This window comes from Poecilia mexicana, unplaced genomic scaffold (genome assembly GCF_051168715.1).
Source record: "Poecilia mexicana isolate PSO_F unplaced genomic scaffold, ASM5116871v1 scaffold_21, whole genome shotgun sequence".
Classification (NCBI taxonomy): domain Eukaryota; kingdom Metazoa; phylum Chordata; class Actinopteri; order Cyprinodontiformes; family Poeciliidae; genus Poecilia; species Poecilia mexicana.
In genome coordinates, this window is record NW_028263390.1 from 13418220 (window position 1) to 13438208 (window position 19989).

General features: G+C 40.6%; 1 protein-coding gene and 1 long non-coding RNA gene across 2 annotated transcripts in view; one reads left to right on the forward strand and one right to left on the reverse strand.

Annotated features, from left to right (window-relative positions):
• fig4a (FIG4 phosphoinositide 5-phosphatase a) overlaps window positions 1-19989 on the forward strand; it is a 50779-nt gene that overhangs the window by 28543 nt on the left and 2247 nt on the right. The window contains exons 20-22 of the mRNA XM_015013572.2: window positions 505-700; window positions 6420-6508; window positions 8974-9048. Of these exons, the coding sequence (XP_014869058.2) occupies window positions 505-700; window positions 6420-6508; window positions 8974-9048 (360 nt within the window). The remainder of the gene's footprint in view (window positions 1-504; window positions 701-6419; window positions 6509-8973; window positions 9049-19989) is intronic.
• Window positions 14288-15022, reverse strand: LOC148153055 (uncharacterized). The gene is made up of 2 exons (XR_015761879.1): window positions 14828-15022; window positions 14288-14747 (listed from the first exon to the last, which is right to left on the reverse strand). It is a non-coding gene; the product is annotated as an uncharacterized LOC148153055 (long non-coding RNA).

Sequence of the window (19989 nt, forward strand, 5' to 3'; positions counted from 1 at the left end):
GTTTGTGAATGCATGCATTTCTGGTATCAAAAGCTTAAGCAGACAAACATTACTAAGAAAAAAGAATAACGCTTACAGCTTTTACGGTCATCTCCGCATTAGTTCAGCGCAACTTTACCGTACGTATGTATTCATGGGCTGTCAGATGTTCTGTGCTGAGTCATGGTTTGACCTCAAAACAAAATATTATGAAGGGATTGAGGTAAGCGGTGACCTGTGTGTGTAATTTAATCTCTGTATAAGCACAGCTGTTTTAAATAGCCTTATGGTAACGTTGGAGGAGCAGTAGAGCTCGACAGCTCATGTGGAATAATCTATTGACAGAATAGGAATTAAGAAAACTGGAAGTGAATCTTGTAGCTCTTTCATCTGAGCTTCATAAGACAGTGGCCAAATGAAAGCCGTTGTTGAGAGGTAATGATAAGGGGTCCCATATGGCATTTACTTACACCTTAATTAAGGTTCGCATAAGAGTTACCAATAATGTGCTTCCTTGTTGAACAGCAAGAGCAGCAAGGAGGAAACCATTCTCCAGAGGAAGACTGCAGCCAGCGCGCCTCCCCCCCCCAGTGAGGAGGCCATGTCCAGTACGTCTGAGGACGACTCGGAGGAGGATCGGGACGACGAAGGGTCTGTTTCACAGCGCTCTACCCCGATCAAGCTGCTGACAGAGTCTGGAGAGAGCGGTCGCACGCAAGAGGTAAGATAAAGCCACATGCCGGCAAAATAAGTCAGAAACAAATCAAATGTGACTTCCTCTGAGATCTGATGTATTATCTGCTAAATGAGGCCTAAATCACATGTCCTACCAACTGAATATTTTTATAACTGTTGGGCCTAGTTTTTTTTCTTCTTTTTTTTATGATGAAGAGACAATTGCTTCCTTCCGTGTGGCAATCCAAATATAAATAATGGCTCCTAAAGGCCTAAGGGAAATAAATGCAATGGTAACTGCTTGTATTTTAGGCCTTAATGGCATTTTGCCTTTGCAAAGTGAGTACCTTACCTCTCCTTATTTCCGTGTTTTCACTTGTATTTAAGTCTCTCACAAGACAATTATTCCCTTTGATTTGCATCAAACTGGAAACTGGAAATATCAGCCTAGTCACACTCTATGAAACGGCATGAAGGTCAATAAGGTGAAGTTAATGTTGATTTTCACCCCAAAATAAGTGAAGAGTCCCAATTAATGTAATTCTCTCTTTCCTACCCTAAAATGTCAATAGCAGTGTTGTTGGGCTGATGTTGCAACATCAGTTTGGTGCTATAAGTCTAAAATGGCACACATGGCTGCTAAACTTTTATGGATACATAAAATGAATTCAAGCACCATAAGCATTTTTTTTCAAGGCACTATATTTGGAATGTTGATGACACACCAAACTAGTATTGTTTATGGAGTACAAAATTGCATAGGTGATGAAAGCGAAGATCTCTTTTGGCACTTTTAAGTTGTTTATGAGTTTGCGTGTGTTTTTGTGTGAAACATCCACACATTAATTGGATTTTTTTTTTTTTTTTTTTTTTTTTGCACGAGCATTCAAATTACACCAATCAATTTCTGTCGGTCACAACTTTTGTTGTTTTTTTTTTTTTCTTTTTCTGCTAAGTTTGATTGGACCAGCTGCACTAAGTGTCATTGATTACTGTCCTTCAAAGTCGGTGTGTATATGAGTCCCAGCAGACCTTTGCAAACTGCAGCTTGACTGATGGACTCAGAAGTCTAGATTAATCATTTACTTCCCAGTAATTCTTAAGGTCTCACATCAGATGCATTGTTCTTTACGTGTTTTTGAACAAACACTATAGAGGACGTGAAACAAAAATATATGTTATTTTACGATTCCAAATTACTTTGTAGCTGAAAGTATTTATTGGGAATTTCATGAATAGTTCAGTAGGTATTTATTGGGAATGTATGTGTATTTTTTCACCACCTTTTTGCCTCTCAGAGGGAGTGTGTCACACTTCCATCTGTTTTCTCCTTTAAATCAAGTTGTCTTTATGGAGTCTGAAGCATGTAGGGCACGTGCAGTGGGATTTGGCTGCTTTTAGTATATCAGGTGAGAGTCACATGCAGGTGTCTGCTTTTCTGGGCTTCACTTCACTCTCCTCAGTTGATTTCTTAGCTTGATTTTGATCTGAGCTCTGGCTCCTAAAATAAATCAAAGTAGGTTAGAGTTGGTAGTAATCCTAATTCACAGAAATAAATAATAAAAAAAGGTAACCATTTTCAATACGAGCAACATCTTTTAGATTTATTGTGCTGAGGCTTTGATTCTGTTTTGTACAAGTGTAGTTCTTTTCCTTTTAGATAGTTTAACCACTGCAGACGTACTTAATGGAAATCAGATTGAGACATCTATTGGTCCATCTGTCCATTAGTCAACCATTCATCCATTAACCTGTAAGTTTGTGTGTAACTCTGGCCATGTTTCCCTCCATTCATCAATCTGTCATTTGTCCATCCATCACTTCAGCTATCTATCCATTTTATCATCTGTTCATCCTTTCGTCTGTCAATCAGGCATTCTGTCTGTCCATCTTTCAACTGTTCTATCAGTCTGTCTGCTCCTCTTTCCTTTCTTTCTTCCTTGCTATAGTTTTTTTTTTTTTTTTACAAATTACATACTGGTACAACTTTTAGGAGAAAAAATAGCTATAAATCAGTTGGTTGAGCTTTTTACCTATACTTTATCAACTGGATGAAAGAAAATGTTTAAAAAAAAGCTGAAAGTTGTGTAAGATCCCTGAAGCAAGCAGCTTTGGATTTATATGTACACTAAGAACTTATCTTAAGAACAATTTGGACTTTAGTTCAGAAAAAACAGGGGGTTGATGCAAAAGCAATTTGTCAGAAAGTGGCAAATAATTTTCTATTTCTATTTCCAATCTCTCCCAGTATTAGAGAATGAAACAAGTTGATTGCCTTCAGTCATTAAAACTAAACCTCATCTGAAAAATTGCTTGGGACACAAACAGGATTTGCAGCATTTTTTCTCTAAAATGAATAGAAACAGAAATTCAACTTTCAATGTAAAGTATTAATCTCACTGTGCGCATTGTTTGAACACCGCTTCCCATAAACACTTTCTGAAGCAACACCTACGAGTATATAGGTTACCATATGTTGGCTGTATCCGTTTCACGCCCCGTGTGGACTGTTCGCACGTTTCCACGTTTCCATCCCCCCCATCGACCCAGATTCTGTATTTCTGCAGGAACATCTAGTGCAGGTACAATGTCACTGTGTCAACCAGATGGATCGAATGTACCATGGGAACAACATTCTCCAAGAGCACTCTTCGTAAGAAATGCATTAGACATATACTTCAAGAGCAAAATGTAAACAAATTCAAACCTCTTCATGGTTTTCATGACATCAGCTCACACTCTGTCCTCCTGTCCTCATTTACATGTAATGAGGCTGTGATTCACAGTTTTTCAGATGAGGTGATTGTTCCCAGAGTCTGAAGTGCTTTCTTGGCTGGTGACTCAACAGCTGGGCTCTGCTGTTGAAGGATTTTGTTGTGTCGGACGTACGCCGTCTGGTTCTGTTGGATATGGAGTGGGGGATCTCTGTCCCTACTTGTAAATAGTCTTTCTGTCTCACCAAACAACAAGTCCTCCTCCAATTTCATGTCACCATCAACTAGTTTCTTACATTAAAGCGTTGCTCTTCATTGGCATATTTTAAAGTACAACTGAGCCCAATTCATATTCACACCTCCTGCCAGATTTAGATTTACTTATTAGTTTCAGTCAAAAAGTTTGGTTTTGTTTGAAAATTAGATAAGCATCTCTTAAGTGCAGTGGGAAAATTTTTTCAAAAAGAAATAGAAAAAAAAATAATTGTTACATTTTATTAACAACGGCATGTTAAAAATGATGACTAAATAGTGAGCAACAGTTACTTGAGCTATTTCTAAAGTTCCACAGATTAAAAATAATTGTTTTCATTTGAGTCAAGTAAAGAGTTCCTTGAGAATAGCAAAAAGATTCATACAGTCATCCATTCATTCTTGAGTCTTTGTGTCATGAAAGGTGACAGAAATTTTCAAAGAAAAAGGATTCTAAGTTTACTAATTTACAAGAAACACTGAGTGTTTTCCAGAGTGTCTATATGCACTTGAATCAGCTAATAAATGAAGGACACTTTAGACAATTATTTCTTTTTCAGTTGTTTTTGTAGTTAATTAACAAGTCTCCTGCTTTGTTATTTCATACACATTTTTTTTGTTTTAGCTCATTACTAAAAGTTATCTGAATTCTTTTCAGGCTGCCTTAAATTTCATTAAAAAAAAATCCTATCTTAAAATCTTTTTTACCAATACAGATCAAGAATACACTGGTCAGGATTTATTTTTCTGTATCTATCTCTAGGAATGGGCTGGCATGTAGTAGCTTTATGTAAAAATAATGGGGGAAATGGTAAAGCAGCACGTATAGTAATGCAATTAATAAAATGCTTATAAGAACACATAACTTTCATCTTAATTACTTTTTTTTAAGTCAAAAGAGTACATGCATTATTAGCATGACTTTAAGCATAAGAAAGTGCACTTAATTAAAAATGTCATTATTTTGGCATTTACCAAATGGAAATAACTTGGAAAACCCAAATGACTTAAAGCAGCTAATGTCTGCTCTAATTTAATTTTATACAGTGATAAAAAGATCCGTAAACATGGGACACCCTTGTGACGTCATATGAAAGCTTGTTGAAGATGTTTGGACACAAAGATATATACTATCAGTTCTAACAACAGAATTGAATTCATCTGAGATAAAAAACAAAACAAAACAAAACAATAAAAACATCTTAAGGACCTTGTTAAAAGAGGTTTAAATTAGGTCACTCCCTTGTGTATTTAGAAGGTCTGTTCCATTTTAATCTGTCACTTCAGTTGCTGAATAGCTGCTGTTTGAAGTGAGAGTTTACACCCAAAGTGGTTGAGGGATTTTGGTGAGCCATTATCTTCAGTCTGCATCTAATTAAATGGATTTTAAACAAAAAGAAAAGTATTGTGCTTTTCTTTTCTTTCTTTCTTTTTTTTTTTTTGCTTCTTTGACACGACGTCGATTAAAACCTTGAAATTAAATTTTTTTCTGAGCAGAGAAAGTCTGCTCTGAGAAACCTCAACAGGTCTGACTGTGATTAGAAAAATGCCTGCCTCTTTTCTCTCCATCCATTTGTTTCCGACTCATGAGTCATGATGTATTGTTCTTCAGTTTTCTGTCTTGTCAGGACCTTGAGCTATGATCCAGTCATGAATAAATGCATTTGGTGCTGGACATGGGGCTCACGTGTCGGGCAACACATTATGTGTGTCGCTGCCTGCAGGCAGTCTCTGAGAATGGATTTGGTGCCAGCGCAACACACGAAAACGCTGAAATATTTAAACATTAGATCATTACCGCATTCGCTGTTAAACTACACATGCTTATTTTTTTTTTTTCTGCCTTAGTGTGGATGTATGAATAAGTTCATGTTTTCCGTAAATGTCCTATTCTTGTCTCTGTCTGCTTTGGACAGGATCTGTGGATCTTTGTTTTTGTGCTTATGTGTTTTTTTGTGTTCAGAGCAGCTTTTTTTTTTTTTTTGTTCATGGTCCCCTGTGTGTGCAACTCATTCGCCTGTCTGTGCAGCTCACATTAATACAGAAACAATAAAATCGAAAGCATAGTGCTGAAACTATTGCTGCAATACAAAGAGGGATATTAGCCTTGGTTGCTGCTTTATGTGCTGTTACATAACCAGCCGTCTGTTGTTTCTTTAGAGGCTCCTTTCAGTTCGAAACGAAGGCATGTAAATCACCTCCAGTTCATAAAAAAATTAAGTGATATATTTCCGAATATGCTTTTTTTTTGGTCATATCTACACATTACAGATCATAAAACACGTTTCAGCAGACTTAAAGATAGATAAAACAACCCTCTAAAACCTTTTTCTCAGGTGCCATAAGGCAACTTTAGAGGTCTAGTAGAGTTTGTATCATGGTGTGTCATTCCTCGTAGTTGGCAGAAATGAATTCTTGCAAAAGATTAGACAAGTGGTCATAATTTTATGGACATTTTGTGTTTCTACGAACTGGGCACCATGCGAAAGAACCCCAGGAGGCCACAGGACACAAACATGGAGAAACCTAAAACTGCCTCGTCAGACACCACTAAATTACTGTCGAAGCTGCTTGTACTAAACTCCTTGGGTGGCCGTAATTGCTGAAGACGTTGCAGAGGAGCATCTGAACTCGATGACCTTGTCTGAATGGGTTTATGTTCCGAGAAGAACGTCCTGAACTGGCCTTCTTTGTACCTCTTTGGTAACATTGATGTTGACGCGTCAGTGATACTTCAACACGTTTATTTATTTCTGTGCCGCTCACATTCGTTTGTTACTATTTGTCTCACCTCTGTAGGAAGTCCAGCTCCAGCAAGCAATGAAGGAGCCTTACGGTCGGATTCTTGCAGAGTCTCCCGCAGAGGAGGATTTGCTCATTTATGAGAGGTAAATTTACTGCTATAGATTGCATTTATGGACCCACCTTTTGCAAATTGTCCACATCAAAGACAGATTTATTGTTTAATAAAGTGGTTTATTAGTTTTTGAGGAATTCTGTTGTTGGATGCTTTTATTTTCCTCTGAACAGATTTTTTTTTTTGTTGTTGTTTTTTTTTGTTTTGTTTTAATGAATAGAATAAAAAAAGATGTTGCCAGCCGTCTAAACAGTGGAAATTGAAATAAAACTGTCTATGTCTAATTGTGGTAAAAAAATTAAAAAAATAAAAATAAAAAAAACATAGCTTGGAGTTGAGCTAACCTTGCCTGAATTTTAACAGGACCATGGAGCAAAAGAAGTATGCTAACTTTATGGATGGGTAAACAAAACTAAGCGTAACTCAACCTTATGATTGTCAGAAAAAAGATGTCCCTAGATGTCCAGTGTTCAGCTATTTTTTATTTTTTGTCTGCTTATCTCTGCTTATCTCATCTCCATCAGGTTTTACTGATTATTTCAAAACGCAGCTGGAGAAGCTCGACAACCAGAAAAAACCCTTTACGCCAGATTAAGGCCGCTAAAAATCATTTTGGCCATTCGTGGTTTTCGTATGCGTCGTGTCCCGTCACCACTGCAACTTCGAACAACAGAATCTCACCTCGCAATCTATTCTCATGCCAGTAATGTCTGTGCTGTGCTTAGGCAACAAGTTCTCTGACCTGACAACTAGCCGTTGAAATAATTGCTTTCTTATCTGACCTAAATACCTAATCTATGTCTGAATAGAAGTGTTGTTCTGATTTTCAAAAGGTTTTATTTCCATTCATATGTCCCCAGGCCAGCGAAGGATGAAACAAGGACTCTGTGTCAGTCACCGCCGCAGGGCAAAAATAATCAATTTTGATAAATGGACATAGTCATATTTGCCCTGCTCTGTGCATCACACTCCTGACCTGACTGTTCTTTCTCCACCTTTGTCCCCTCGCTCACTCGTCTGTTTCTCTTCTGTGTTGCATCTTATTTTTTACCCCAGAATGCACCCAGCAGTGTTGATAAATAGATCCCCAGAGGCTTCGAAATTGAACAAAACTATTTGTTCCTCGGAAGCTAAATGAATATTTGATGATGGCTTTCAAAATGTCTTTTTCCAGACACGGCCTTCTCGTGTCCTTGGAAGACCCGGAACAGTTCGGAATTTAACCAGCAGGCCGATTATTTTTATTTGTTATAGTCGACCTTCAAGTGAAGTATCCTTTCAGTACAAACAGCCCTGAGGTCTACTTTAGTTTTTTTTTCTTTTTGTTTGCTTTGAGTTCACCAAACATTCAAGTGATTGCTGATCAGAATCAGTCTGGATTTTTTTTTTTTTTTTTTTCCAGACCACACGTTTTTCTTTCTTTTTAATGCACAGGACAGTTCTTAAGCTAACTTTTAGCAGTTTCCGTAAAATCTCCGTAGACGTTTCCTCTGCTCAATGCATGAAGATGACCGGAAAGTTCTTAAACAACATCTTTTCCTCAACCACAAGATGTTACTTTCGCTTGAAAAAGAAAATGAGAAGCCACTCATTGCTTAATTTGGGGTTAAGTAACTGGCTGCCAGCTGACAGATAATCACCAATGGCATTATTACCCAGTAGGAGGTTCATACTTATTTGCTTGGTTAAATCCAGCTCACATATTTTAGTTGGGTCATGTATATGCAATTTATTTTTTGTGATGTATTATAAAACCTATGCTGTTTAAGAAAAACGTTCAAAGAAAATTCATCATGGGTTGATTATTTAACATAGCAGCTACATTGTTGCAAATATTGCTTATTTCTCTTGACCTCGTGTGACATTTTTGGGGAAAGCGTGTTTGCGGGTTGGGCGGCACAGTTGACTCGGTGGACTGGACCCGTCAGAAACTTGCCCAGTGCTCTCTGCCAGTCGGTGGAGACGTGTGCTGTTTTGTTCTCTAGTGCCGGCTGATTCCTTTCTGACACACATCGCTACGGTCTCCCCTCCCAGGTTTCGCTTTGTATTCCAAACACCTTCAGCGCTCTTTGTTTTCTGTTTCATGTGCGACTATGACGGCAGACACAGATGTAATTGGAGCAAGGGAATTGGCCTCCAAATTGTCGTGAAGAATGACGCTCATATCCCCCGACCATAGTGGCTCATAATAAGAACTAAATTGCATTCATTATTGGAACTGGAAGTAGCAACAGCTCTAAAGATGTTAGCGAAAGCCAGAGCGCCACTAATCAGTGCATCAATAATAAAAATCATAAGCAAGAACAAGGAATCCCCTTGTGATTTTGCACATTATTGCCAGTGGTGGGGGGGGGGGACAACCTGATGAATAATTAGAAGACGATGGACTCAAAGATATCCATAAAGAAAATAATATGATACTGAAGGGTTAGGAGTTACAATTTACCTTTAGAGGGTAATTTCTTTTTAATTTGCATTTCTTTTTTCTTTTTGCAGGTTTGCACATCTTGGTGAGAACCAGCACACAGTGGAGAAAACAGAACGCATAAACTTGGCGAATATCATTTGCTTGTAAGTAAAACATGTGAACCATTAAACGACAAGAACTGATGTCGCTGTCTAACAGTTCGGCACAAATGCCAGTGTGGTGTTTTCATATCAAAACATAACAGAGTTATGCCCAAGTATGTATGTATGTACGTACGTACGTACGTACGTACGAACGAACGAACCTTATTCACTGTTTTTTCCCTGGATCTCATTTTACTGATACTCTATTTGACTCTACTTCTCCTTTCTCTTGAGCCTGTGGTGTCTTTAGAGCTGGTTGTACAAACACAAATGATCTAAATCCATAACCTTTTAGGAGAGCCCTTTGATTTGATAAAGATGGTCCAGAAACACTCAGAAAGGGAAACACAGCAGAGGCAAACACACAGAAAACAGCAAAAATAACGTTGACTCTTAATTTCAATGCTTATGCCTTGCAGCTAATGAACATCCAAGTTCAGACTCTGAGAAAATTTGGATATTAAAGCTTTTTAAAACATATCGTTCTGTATATAGCCTATGAACTCATGTGGAATACTGTTGACTTATCCATTGTCCTGTAGAAACTCATTGACATCTTCCACAAGGACAGAAAGCCACAAATAGCCATATAGCTTAAGAAGCTAAATGTTCTGATTACTTTTTGAATTCAAACATTGTTACCATTTTTTGAGATACACACAGAAATACTCAGACACGTGCAGCTAAGCTTAGTAGCTCAAACTCACGTTTTGTTCACCGTTGTCGTATTAGCTTTTAGTCATAAAAAAACACTTGGAAATACAATTTCGCCCCCTAAGTCTCCTTGGGAGAAGAGCAAAACTAAATAGGTTCCCGCAAGGCCTCTAGCTGTGCACGCGTATGCTACTTACTTTATTTCTTTTCATTCCATGCGTGGTCCAGCCGTCTTCTCGCTGCGGCTGCAGCCCTGACCCAGCAGGAAGTGGAGGCACTATGCACGAGCACACGTGTAATTTCAATGTGCAGTCATAGAAAAACACTCTTTCTTTTGATGATAAAAGGAAGCACATACTCCTTCTTGAGATGTAACATTTCTCTGCCTAAAGTAGAACATCTCTACTACCCTATTTTTTTCAGATGCAACTTGAAAGCTTTAACATATTTTTCTTTAGTATATATATATTTTTTTGTAATTTTAATTATTGAAATAATTTGTCTAAGTGTAATTATAATTAATTGACAATATGATGCATTAGAGACAAAAGGATGCATGACTTTAACATGCCGACTGAGTGCCAAGATAAGCGGCCATCGCATTATTTATCTTTGAATCTGGATCTAAAATGGATTAAATGCATTTTAATTGATGGTTGGGCAAAAGGCCTTGGAATTGTCGAGCATTAAAGACAAAAGTTGAATTCTACTTTTCCTGCTTAATTCTTTCTTCCTGGCAGCTGCACAATGCAGTTCGAAACAGAGGTGTTAATTTCAGTTTCATCTCCAAGTCTACAGGAAAACCTGAGTGTTTTTTTTTTTTTTTAAACCAGCACCACTCTAAGCAGCAGTAGGTCAACAAGAAAACCTGACCATAAAGAGAAGACACCTTTATCTGCAACTTGGAACCATTTTCTTACATTTTGAGCTGTTTGTAGTATGTATTTTGATGTTTTATGTTATAAAAAGAAAGTAGTGCTCAACTGTGACATGGAAACGTTTTTATGCATTCAAAAGTTCTTTAGGTGAAGAACTGAAAAGTTTAGATGCGTTCAAACCATTTTAATTTGTTACCCCTAAATATAGTCCAGTGTAACCATTTCCCTTCATAGGTTTTCTGTGTGTAATTTAATCTCATTGTGAGTACAAACCTAAAATTATATGGCTAGAAATGATGGAAAAGATAACCAGGGTAACTCTGTATTCACTTTTAAAGTTTTATTTAGTAAAAAAGACAAAAAAAAAATTAAAAGCCTCACTAAGATGCTCTGCACCTGTCTGGCTCTCACATGAGACCCTGAGATAAAGTAACTCACATGCAGATGTTCTTTTTAAATCAGACAAAGTAAGACAATTGGTTGCAATGAATTATACATTATGGGATCAGAATAAGAGAGCTCAATTCATTTGAACATCAGACTTTAGATTTTATTTATTAAAAAACACACGATCATTGTTTAAATACCAACTGCTGTGAATCTGCAATCAGCTACACAATAATTTCATCACATTTTAGTAAATGTCAGATCGATTTGAATACATTTTAAATATGGAAATACTGTATTTTGAAAGTCTTAATGCACAAATTCACTCTTCACTGTTAATCTACATAGTAAAGCAAAAGTTTAGGAAACAACTGATTTTCTGATTTTTTTTTTTTTTGTTAAATTTAAAAGAAATTTAATCTACACAGAGAACATCTATGGATGGGAATATGAAGAACATCTGGCTGGAAAATAATCAGGCATTCTACAAGTTTTAGTAGAATGGGGAGAAAAAAAAAACACTGCATGAAATAAATTCACGTGGCAACCCTTTATTATTTGTCCTGCAATTATATATTGCTTTGTGAGGACAAAGGCTGCAGAGCATGTGCAGTTGAATCACAGTTAAATGAATTGTAAAAAATGACCCTGAAAGAGTTTTTTTTTGTATTCAGAGATTGTAGAAATTTTATAATGTTTTTTTTTTAATCTTTATTAAAAGATGAGATCATCTTTTAGACCCTAAGATTGTAGCACTTAGAAAAGGCATTGATGTTGAGCTCCTGATTTGGACGTCTTACAATAATTATAACATAAAACTTCAGGAGAAAAAAATAGATTCTCTTGAAGGCATCTTTACAAGATCCTCTTTTCTTTCCACTGTTCTTTTTCCTTCTTTCCTTTTTAATTTCTTTTGCCCCAGTTCTCTTCTTTTCCTTTTCCTCTAGGTTCTAGTCCTTCTTTTCTGTCTCCATGTCCATTGGTTTCGAAATAAATCCAAAGTAATTTCTAGTAAAGTTTTATATTGATCACATCAAGCGGAGCACCGTAGCGAAAGCCACAATGCTTCACTTGTGAATGTAAATCTATTCTGGCTTCTCATTGGTACTAAGATAACAACTTTGATTGCTACAAGAAAAACTAAAACCATGAAGAAAAAGGACGTTTTCTATAAGTTGAGTTAGAAGGTGGTCTCAATTTTATCGATTATTCCTTTTTTTTTTTTTTTTTCTTCACCTTTCTTCGTCTCCTCCTGCCTGGTCCACAGGTGGTGACAGGTGTGTTGGCTGTTGCGCAACCGGGCTATTCTAAGTTGTTACGGCACCTTGAACGTGTGGCTCCTGTCAGGGGCGCGTTATTCATTCACCTCCCTCTGTGCGGTTCCTCTATCGATCCATCCGGAATAGGCAACTGGACACCGACTCCATTGGTGGAGATAAAAACGGAAATTATATGAATGCTGTTGCCAATTCCTGTTGTTGGGCATTAAAAAGATGAGGGTATGAATTTCCTTTTCAGTGAAAGTCACCGATGAGGATTACAGTGCAGACTAACATGCTATACAGGAAAAGAAAAACTAAATCCGATTCATTTTTTAGAGCTGCTGGTTGAATCATCTGTTCAATTAGTATCTGCACATAGAAAACATCTTTAGGAAATATTGTAACTCTTGGCTTATTTTTGATTTAATGCAAATTTTAAAACCAAAACATGCACAAATTACACACACATATATATACCCACTTTGCTCAAGATGTAGATGTAAGTTACATGTGTGGCAAGAATTGATGAAGTGAATTTCACAATTAGAAAGTACAGCTGACTTTATTTCTGCGCTTGTGTGTATATTTGTTCCATTTTATCTACTTGTGCTTATTGTACCATCTAAGTCAGTATTTCTCAACCATTTGTGGGCCAGCGCCCCCCAGCCTTTATCCAGGTCCTTACCGCCCCCCACCAAAGAATTTGAAAGCTACTTTGCACTGACTATTATTTTATTATTAAAGTTACTATCACTATTGTAGATGTTTTGATTTTTATGCTTGTTTCTGTATTTATCATCAAAAATAATTTTGATGATAAAATGGCTTTTTTCTGTTCCCACAAAAAAGCCATGGGAACAGAAATTATTTTCATAGGTGTCTACAAAAAATGCAATGAACATTCAAGTTAAAATTGGTAGGCCTAACAGCAGCCAATCAGAGTGGAAAAAATATTCTTGTTCTGTGCCATTTTCTATTTGTTAAATATTACACAAAATGGCCAGATAAAAGATGTACAACAATGCCAAATTAAACTTTGAACTATTTGCAAAAAGACTGAGCTCTGCAGCATTAAAACATGGATAGAACAGTAACTACATTAATCGTAACTCTTCTTCTCTTCCGTGTTTCCGTCGGTTTCTGGTGGTGCAGCTCTGTGCTGCCTTCAGGAGAATGGGACATCAGAGCATCATCCATAAAACTTCACCCACATGGCATGCTCACCATCAGTAATCTTCACTCATCACGTGCTGTGCCGCCTAATCATCATGTGTTTCACATCATGTGTTGATTTTCCCCCGTTCAGCATCGGATTCTGTTTTTATGCCATAATTCACATCTAGTTCTTTGCTCCGTTTTATGTCCCGCTTCTTCTGTTTCAGAGTTTTGCGTAATGTGCGCGTCGTTTTTTGTTTAACCCCTTAAGGTGTGCAGCGTTCGGGAAATGTATTGATGGGGAAAAGGCAGACTGACATAAACCTTTTAAAACAACTGAAACATTTTTCGTTATTCTGATTAATGAAATTTAAAAGTGCAGTGGTTCCGTTGTTCTGTCACACCCGTTTCATACCGGACCACTTACAGCACCGGTGTTAGCGCTATAAAATGAACACCCTTTATCGTGGTATCACCCATGGAGGGATTTCTTTATTTAAATGGGTTAATTTTTCAGAGGAATACAAAGTGAGGGTATCGTGATTTTAGTAATTACATGTTTATAAGAGCGATTTTCTGTTATCCTTCCATGAAAGCGGGAAGCCTTCAAACGGAAATAAAACACTTTTTAATATAAGTTGCTGCTTTGACATGACCACAGAACTGCCAATAAAATATGTACAAAAATACCAGACAAAGTGAATCACAGCAACGTCATCAGCCGGTGTAACGCTGAACTGATGCGGTGAAGCCACCAGTAGCAGGAGCGGAGCTACGCCAAGAAGCCACAAATACTGAAGAGAAGAGCTGCCATCGATACAGTTGCAGCCAAGCATGTTTTTGTCATGTTGGGTTTTAATCGTCTGACCCACATGCAAGAACACCCACAGAACAACGGAAATCAGTAAAATTATATTTATTGCAGAGAATGACAGTCAGAGAAAAAGGGGAAAAAACTGGTCCGGAGAGGATTCGATGCTTCTGGTTGGAGCTAAGGGTGAGAGAGTATGGTGAGTTCGATGACTGGAGGAAATGGTAAACTGCTGGAAGAAAACTTAACGTTCTTACTTTAGCTGAGATGATACGGACCGGGGGGGGGGGAGTCTGAAGGATCCTGGCCGGATTACTTGAGGTCGAGTGTTGCTGCTTCGCTTATGGTGGTGGGGCAGCTCTGGAGGGCGGACGAGGTCTGGGCGGGTTTCGTTATGGCCGGAGAGAGGAGGGCAGCGAGCGTGGAGATCCGATCACCAAGGTGGGATTCAGGGACTTGGGCATCCGGTGGGCAATAATCCACCGGCGTCACAAGGAGAGGTTCTGCGCTGGATTTTCACTAAGGGGTTCTCAGCTTCTGTAGTGAGAGTTCCTATGGAGGCACAAAAAACAAAGAATCACTAGAAATTCACAAAGTTCGATCACTGGAGAACTTCAGGTGGCCTGTAATACCAAAACTGGCAAAACACTCTGGCACTGGTGTGTAGGCTGCCTCCTCCTCTTATGCTCCTCCAAATGAGATCATGCAGTGCAGGTGATGAATATCAGCTGGTCCACACCCTCCAGGAATGACTGCCAGGCGCCCCCTGAAGGATGGACAGGGAAACAGCAACCCCAACCACGGACAGGAAACACCCAGGAACCCAACAGTACCCCCCCCTCAATGACCGCCACCAGGCGGTCCAACTGAAGAGGAGGAAGCATTGAAATCAGAGATCAAAGTAGAATCTAAAAGGAAGGACCCAGGCACCCAAGAGCGGTCCTCTGGGCCATAACCCTCCCAGTCAATGAGATACTGCCACCCTCTGCCCCGCCGCCGGGAGGCCACAATCCGACGGACCGCATAAGCCGGGTGCCCGTTCACATCAAGGGCGGGAGGAGGGGGCTCGGCAGGAGGGCACAAGGAGCTGGTCTGAACAGGCTTGATCTGAGAGACGTGGAAGGTGGGGTGGACACGAAGAGAAGAGGGCAAACGGAGACGAACGGCAGATGGACTGATGACAGATTCAATAACGTAAGGACCAATGTAACGTGGAGATAACTTCTTAGACATGGACTTCAACGGAATGTCTTTAGAGGATAGCCAAACCTCTTGTCCAGGTGAGTATAGTGGTGCAGGACGCCGCTTGCGGTCAGCCACACGCCGATTCAAGTCCGCAGTACGATTGAGTGCAGAAATGGTCTTATTCCAAATTGACTTACAGCGGCGGATGTGGTGCTGAACCGAGGTGACAGCAATTTGGTGTTCATCAGCAGACAGCAACGGTGGTTGATAACCTAGGGACACTTCAAAAGGAGAGAACCCAGTGGATGCAGAAACATGAGAGTTATGTGCGTACTCCACCCAGGGCAGAAACTGAGACCAGATGACAGGATTGGAGGAAGTAACGCATCTGAGAGTGTTCTCGAGTTCTTGATTCATCCTTTCAGACTGACCGTTGGCTTGAGGATGATGACCAGAGGTGAGAGACACCTTAGCTCCAAGAGCCGCGCTAAACTGTTTCCAAACCTGAGAGGTAAATTGCGGGCCTCTGTCAGACAGGATTTCAACAGGGATACCATGGAGTCGGAATACATGTTTTATCAAGAGTTGAGCGGTCTGGAGAGCTGAAGGCAGTTTTCTGAGGGGAATGAGATGGCAACATTTAGAAAAGCGGTCGATAATGGTGAGGATGGTTGTCATGCCCTTGGAGGGGGGCAATCCAGTAACAAAATCTATGGAAATATGGGACCAAGGACGTCTGGGGATGGCGAGGGGTTGTAACAGACCAGCGGGACGCTGATGTGAAGGTTTGTTTCTGGCACAAATTGGGCAGGCCAGGACATATTCTTTGATGTCCTTATGGAGAGAGGGCCACCAAAAACGACGAGATGCAAGAGCAATGGTGCGACTGATCCCAGGATGGGCTGAGAATTTAGAGGTGTGTAGCCAATGGATTACTCGGGCCCTAACGGAGGGAGGAACATACATTCTGTTCGGGGGACCAGTACCTGGATCAGGTTCGGACTGTAGAGCCTGCTGAATAAGACCTTCAACCTCCCATGTCAAGGTAGCCACGGTACAGCTGGGAGGCAAGATGGTGGCTGGAACCTTTTCGGACTCATCTGGGGAAAACATTCTGGAAAGGGCGTCTGGTTTTATGTTCCTGGAACCTGGACGGAAGGATATGGACAGGTTGAAACGTGAGAAAAACAGGGACCAACGTGATTGGCGGGGGTTGAGGCGTTTAGCGGACTGCAGATAAGACAGGTTTTTATGATCCGTCCAGACCAGCACAGGATGTTGCGAACCCTCCAGCCAGTGCCGCCATTCCTCCAAAGCAAGCTTAATAGCAAGAAGTTCCCGATCGCCCACATCATAGTTGCGTTCAGCAGGGTTCAACCTACGGGAAAAAAAGGCACAGGGGTGAGTTTTCCGATCGGATTCTGAGAATTGAGATAGGACTGCTCCTACTCCTGAGTCTGATGCGTCCACCTCCACCACAAATTGCTTGTCAGGATTTGGCTGAATGAGAACAGGAGCACTTGAAAATAGACACTTCAGTTGAGAAAATGCAGCATCTGCCTCTGGGGTCCAAGAAAAGGGTACTTTGGATGAGGTCAGGGCAGTGAGTGGTAGGGCTGTTTGGCTGTAATTGCGAATAAATCTGCGGTAAAAATTAGCAAAACCAAGAAATCTTTGAAGTTGTTTTCGTGTTTCTGGGATAGGCCAGTCAACCACCGCCTTAATCTTTTCCTCGGTGGGTCTTATCTGTCCGCCCTCCAGGATGAAACCCAAAAAGGTGACTGAGGATCTGTGAAACTCGCATTTTTCGGCTTTTACAAAAAGTTTATTCTCTAGCAACCGTTGAAGAACTGAACGGACATGACGCTTGTGGTCAGACAGATCTTTGGAGAAAATCAAAATATCATCCAGATATACAAAGACAAACACGTTCAAAAAGTCACGCAGCACATCATTGACCAGGGCTTGAAAAAAGGCCGGGGCATTAGATAATCCAAATGGCATGACTAGATATTCAAACTGTCCAATGTGTGTCTTGAAAGCCGTTTTCCATTCGTCACCCTGACGAATACGGAGCAAGTGATATGCGTTTCTGAGATCAAGTTTGGTGAACACAGTGGCCCCAACAACCGGTTCGAATGCAGATGAGAGCAAGGGCAAGGGATATTTATTTTTAACTGTTATCTGGTTCAAGCCTCTGTAATCAATACATGGTCTTAATGTGCCATCCTTTTTACCAACAAAAAAGAATCCGGCACCTAAAGGTGATGATGAATGCCTGATGATTCCAGCAGCTAAAGACTCCTTAATATATTTTTCCATGGCCTCCCTTTCAGGACGTGAGATATTGAACAGACGGCTGTTTGGGAGGGGGGCACCAGGAAGGAGGTCTATGGAGCAGTCATATGGACGGTGTGGAGGTAGAGAAAGAGCATGTGACTTACTGAAGACTGGAGATAGGTCATGATACTCAGCTGGGATTAGGGACAGATCAACAGGGTCTGCATCCTGCCGCTTCGCTGGGGAAGGACCTGAAGGAACTGCGGAATGGAGACAAGTAGAGTGACAAGAAACTGACCAGGATTCAACATGCTTCTTTGACCAGTTAATGTGTGGATTGTGGAGCTGCAACCAAGAGAATCCCAAAACAATGGGAGAGTTAGCAGCAGGAAAGACAAAAAACGAAATGACTTCACAATGGTTCCCAGATAATATCATTTTAACTGGTTTGGTCTTGTGTGTGATCTGGGACAAGGCTCGACCATTCAGAGCGGAGACCCTTAAGGGGGTTGAGAGCGGAATAGTCTCAATTCCCATCTGCTGAACAAACTGGGAGTCAATTAGGCTTTGTTCACAACCCGAATCTATCATGGCTGATATCGAAATTGACTGATCTTTGTTGAATAGAATGGCTGGGAGGAGAAGACGAGGGGTTTCATTCTTTCTGAGATGGTCCGCCAGTATGCCAGCACCTACTGACGGACCTGAGCATTTAAACGCAGCCCACAGTTTGAGATGAAATGCCCTGATTCACCACAATAAAGACAGAGTCTTGACTTAAGCCTTCGTTGCCTCTCTTCTGGCGTTAATCGGGCATGCCCGACCTGCATGGGTTCGGGTTCCGGTAAGTTATTCTGCGGAGTAGGAGTAGGAGGGGCGTTTGAGAGGCGAACAGAAGAAAAAGTTCTTATCGGAGGATCCCTTCTCCGCCTCTCCCTTTCCCTGGAACGAATTCGATTATCTAAACGGATGGTAAGATTTATGAATTCATCCAGGGTAGCTGGCTCATCTAATGTAGCCAGTTCATCCTTTATTTGTTCGCTTAGGGCGTGGAAGTACGCACTTTTGAGTGCAGATGGGTTCCAACCCGAAGCTGCTGCTTTAATTCTGAAATCGACCGCGAATTCAGAAACTGTACGTTGACCTTGTTTTAAGATCCATAAATCCCGCGAATCGGAAGTCTTATCTGCATCTGGCGAAAAAATCATCTTGAATTCCTTTATAAATTCATCGAATGTGCAGCCGTAGGTTAGTGACGATGAAAATCTAGATTCTGCCCAACTGAGGGCCTGACCAGAGAGCTGGGAAATGATAAAGGATATCTTTGCATTGTCATGGGGAAAACTTTCGGGTGAATAATTGAAAAGGATTGAGCATTGTAACAAAAACCCCCTGCATTTACTTCTTTCACCAGAAAATCTCTCAGGGTTTAGTGGGCGTAGTTGAGAAAACATGGGCTGGACCGTACTCACGGAACCGGTGGAAGCAGGTGGTGCCGAGGGTGGAACAGAAACTGGAGCTGGAGTCGTGGACGCCGCTGATGCGGAAGCCGGGGAGGTAGGAGGCTGGCGAAGAAATGTGATTAGTTCCTCTAATCGGCTGTTGGTTTCAGCTTGGCGGTTAGCCAACTCTTGTAAAGCAGAGTCATGCATTTGAATTTGAGTGTTTTGTTCTTGAATGGTTCTCCGAAGGGCTTCTGCTGAGTCAGATTGTTGGCCAGAGTGTTCTGTCATGTTGGGTTTTAATCGTCTGACCCACATGCAAGAACACCCACAGAACAACGGAAATCAGTAAAATTATATTTATTGCAGAGAATGACAGTCAGAGAAAAAGGGGAAAAAACTGGTCCGGAGAGGATTCGATGCTTCTGGTTGGAGCTAAGGGTGAGAGAGTATGGTGAGTTCGATGACTGGAGGAAATGGTAAACTGCTGGAAGAAAACTTAACGTTCTTACTTTAGCTGAGATGATACGGACCGGGGGGGGGGGGAGTCTGAAGGATCCTGGCCGGATTACTTGAGGTCGAGTGTTGCTGCTTCGCTTATGGTGGTGGGGCAGCTCTGGAGGGCGGACGAGGTCTGGGCGGGTTTCGTTATGGCCGGAGAGAGGAGGGCAGCGAGCGTGGAGATCCGATCACCAAGGTGGGATTCAGGGACTTGGGCATCCGGTGGGCAATAATCCACCGGCGTCACAAGGAGAGGTTCTGCGCTGGATTTTCACTAAGGGGTTCTCAGCTTCTGTAGTGAGAGTTCCTATGGAGGCACAAAAAACAAAGAATCACTAGAAATTCACAAAGTTCGATCACTGGAGAACTTCAGGTGGCCTGTAATA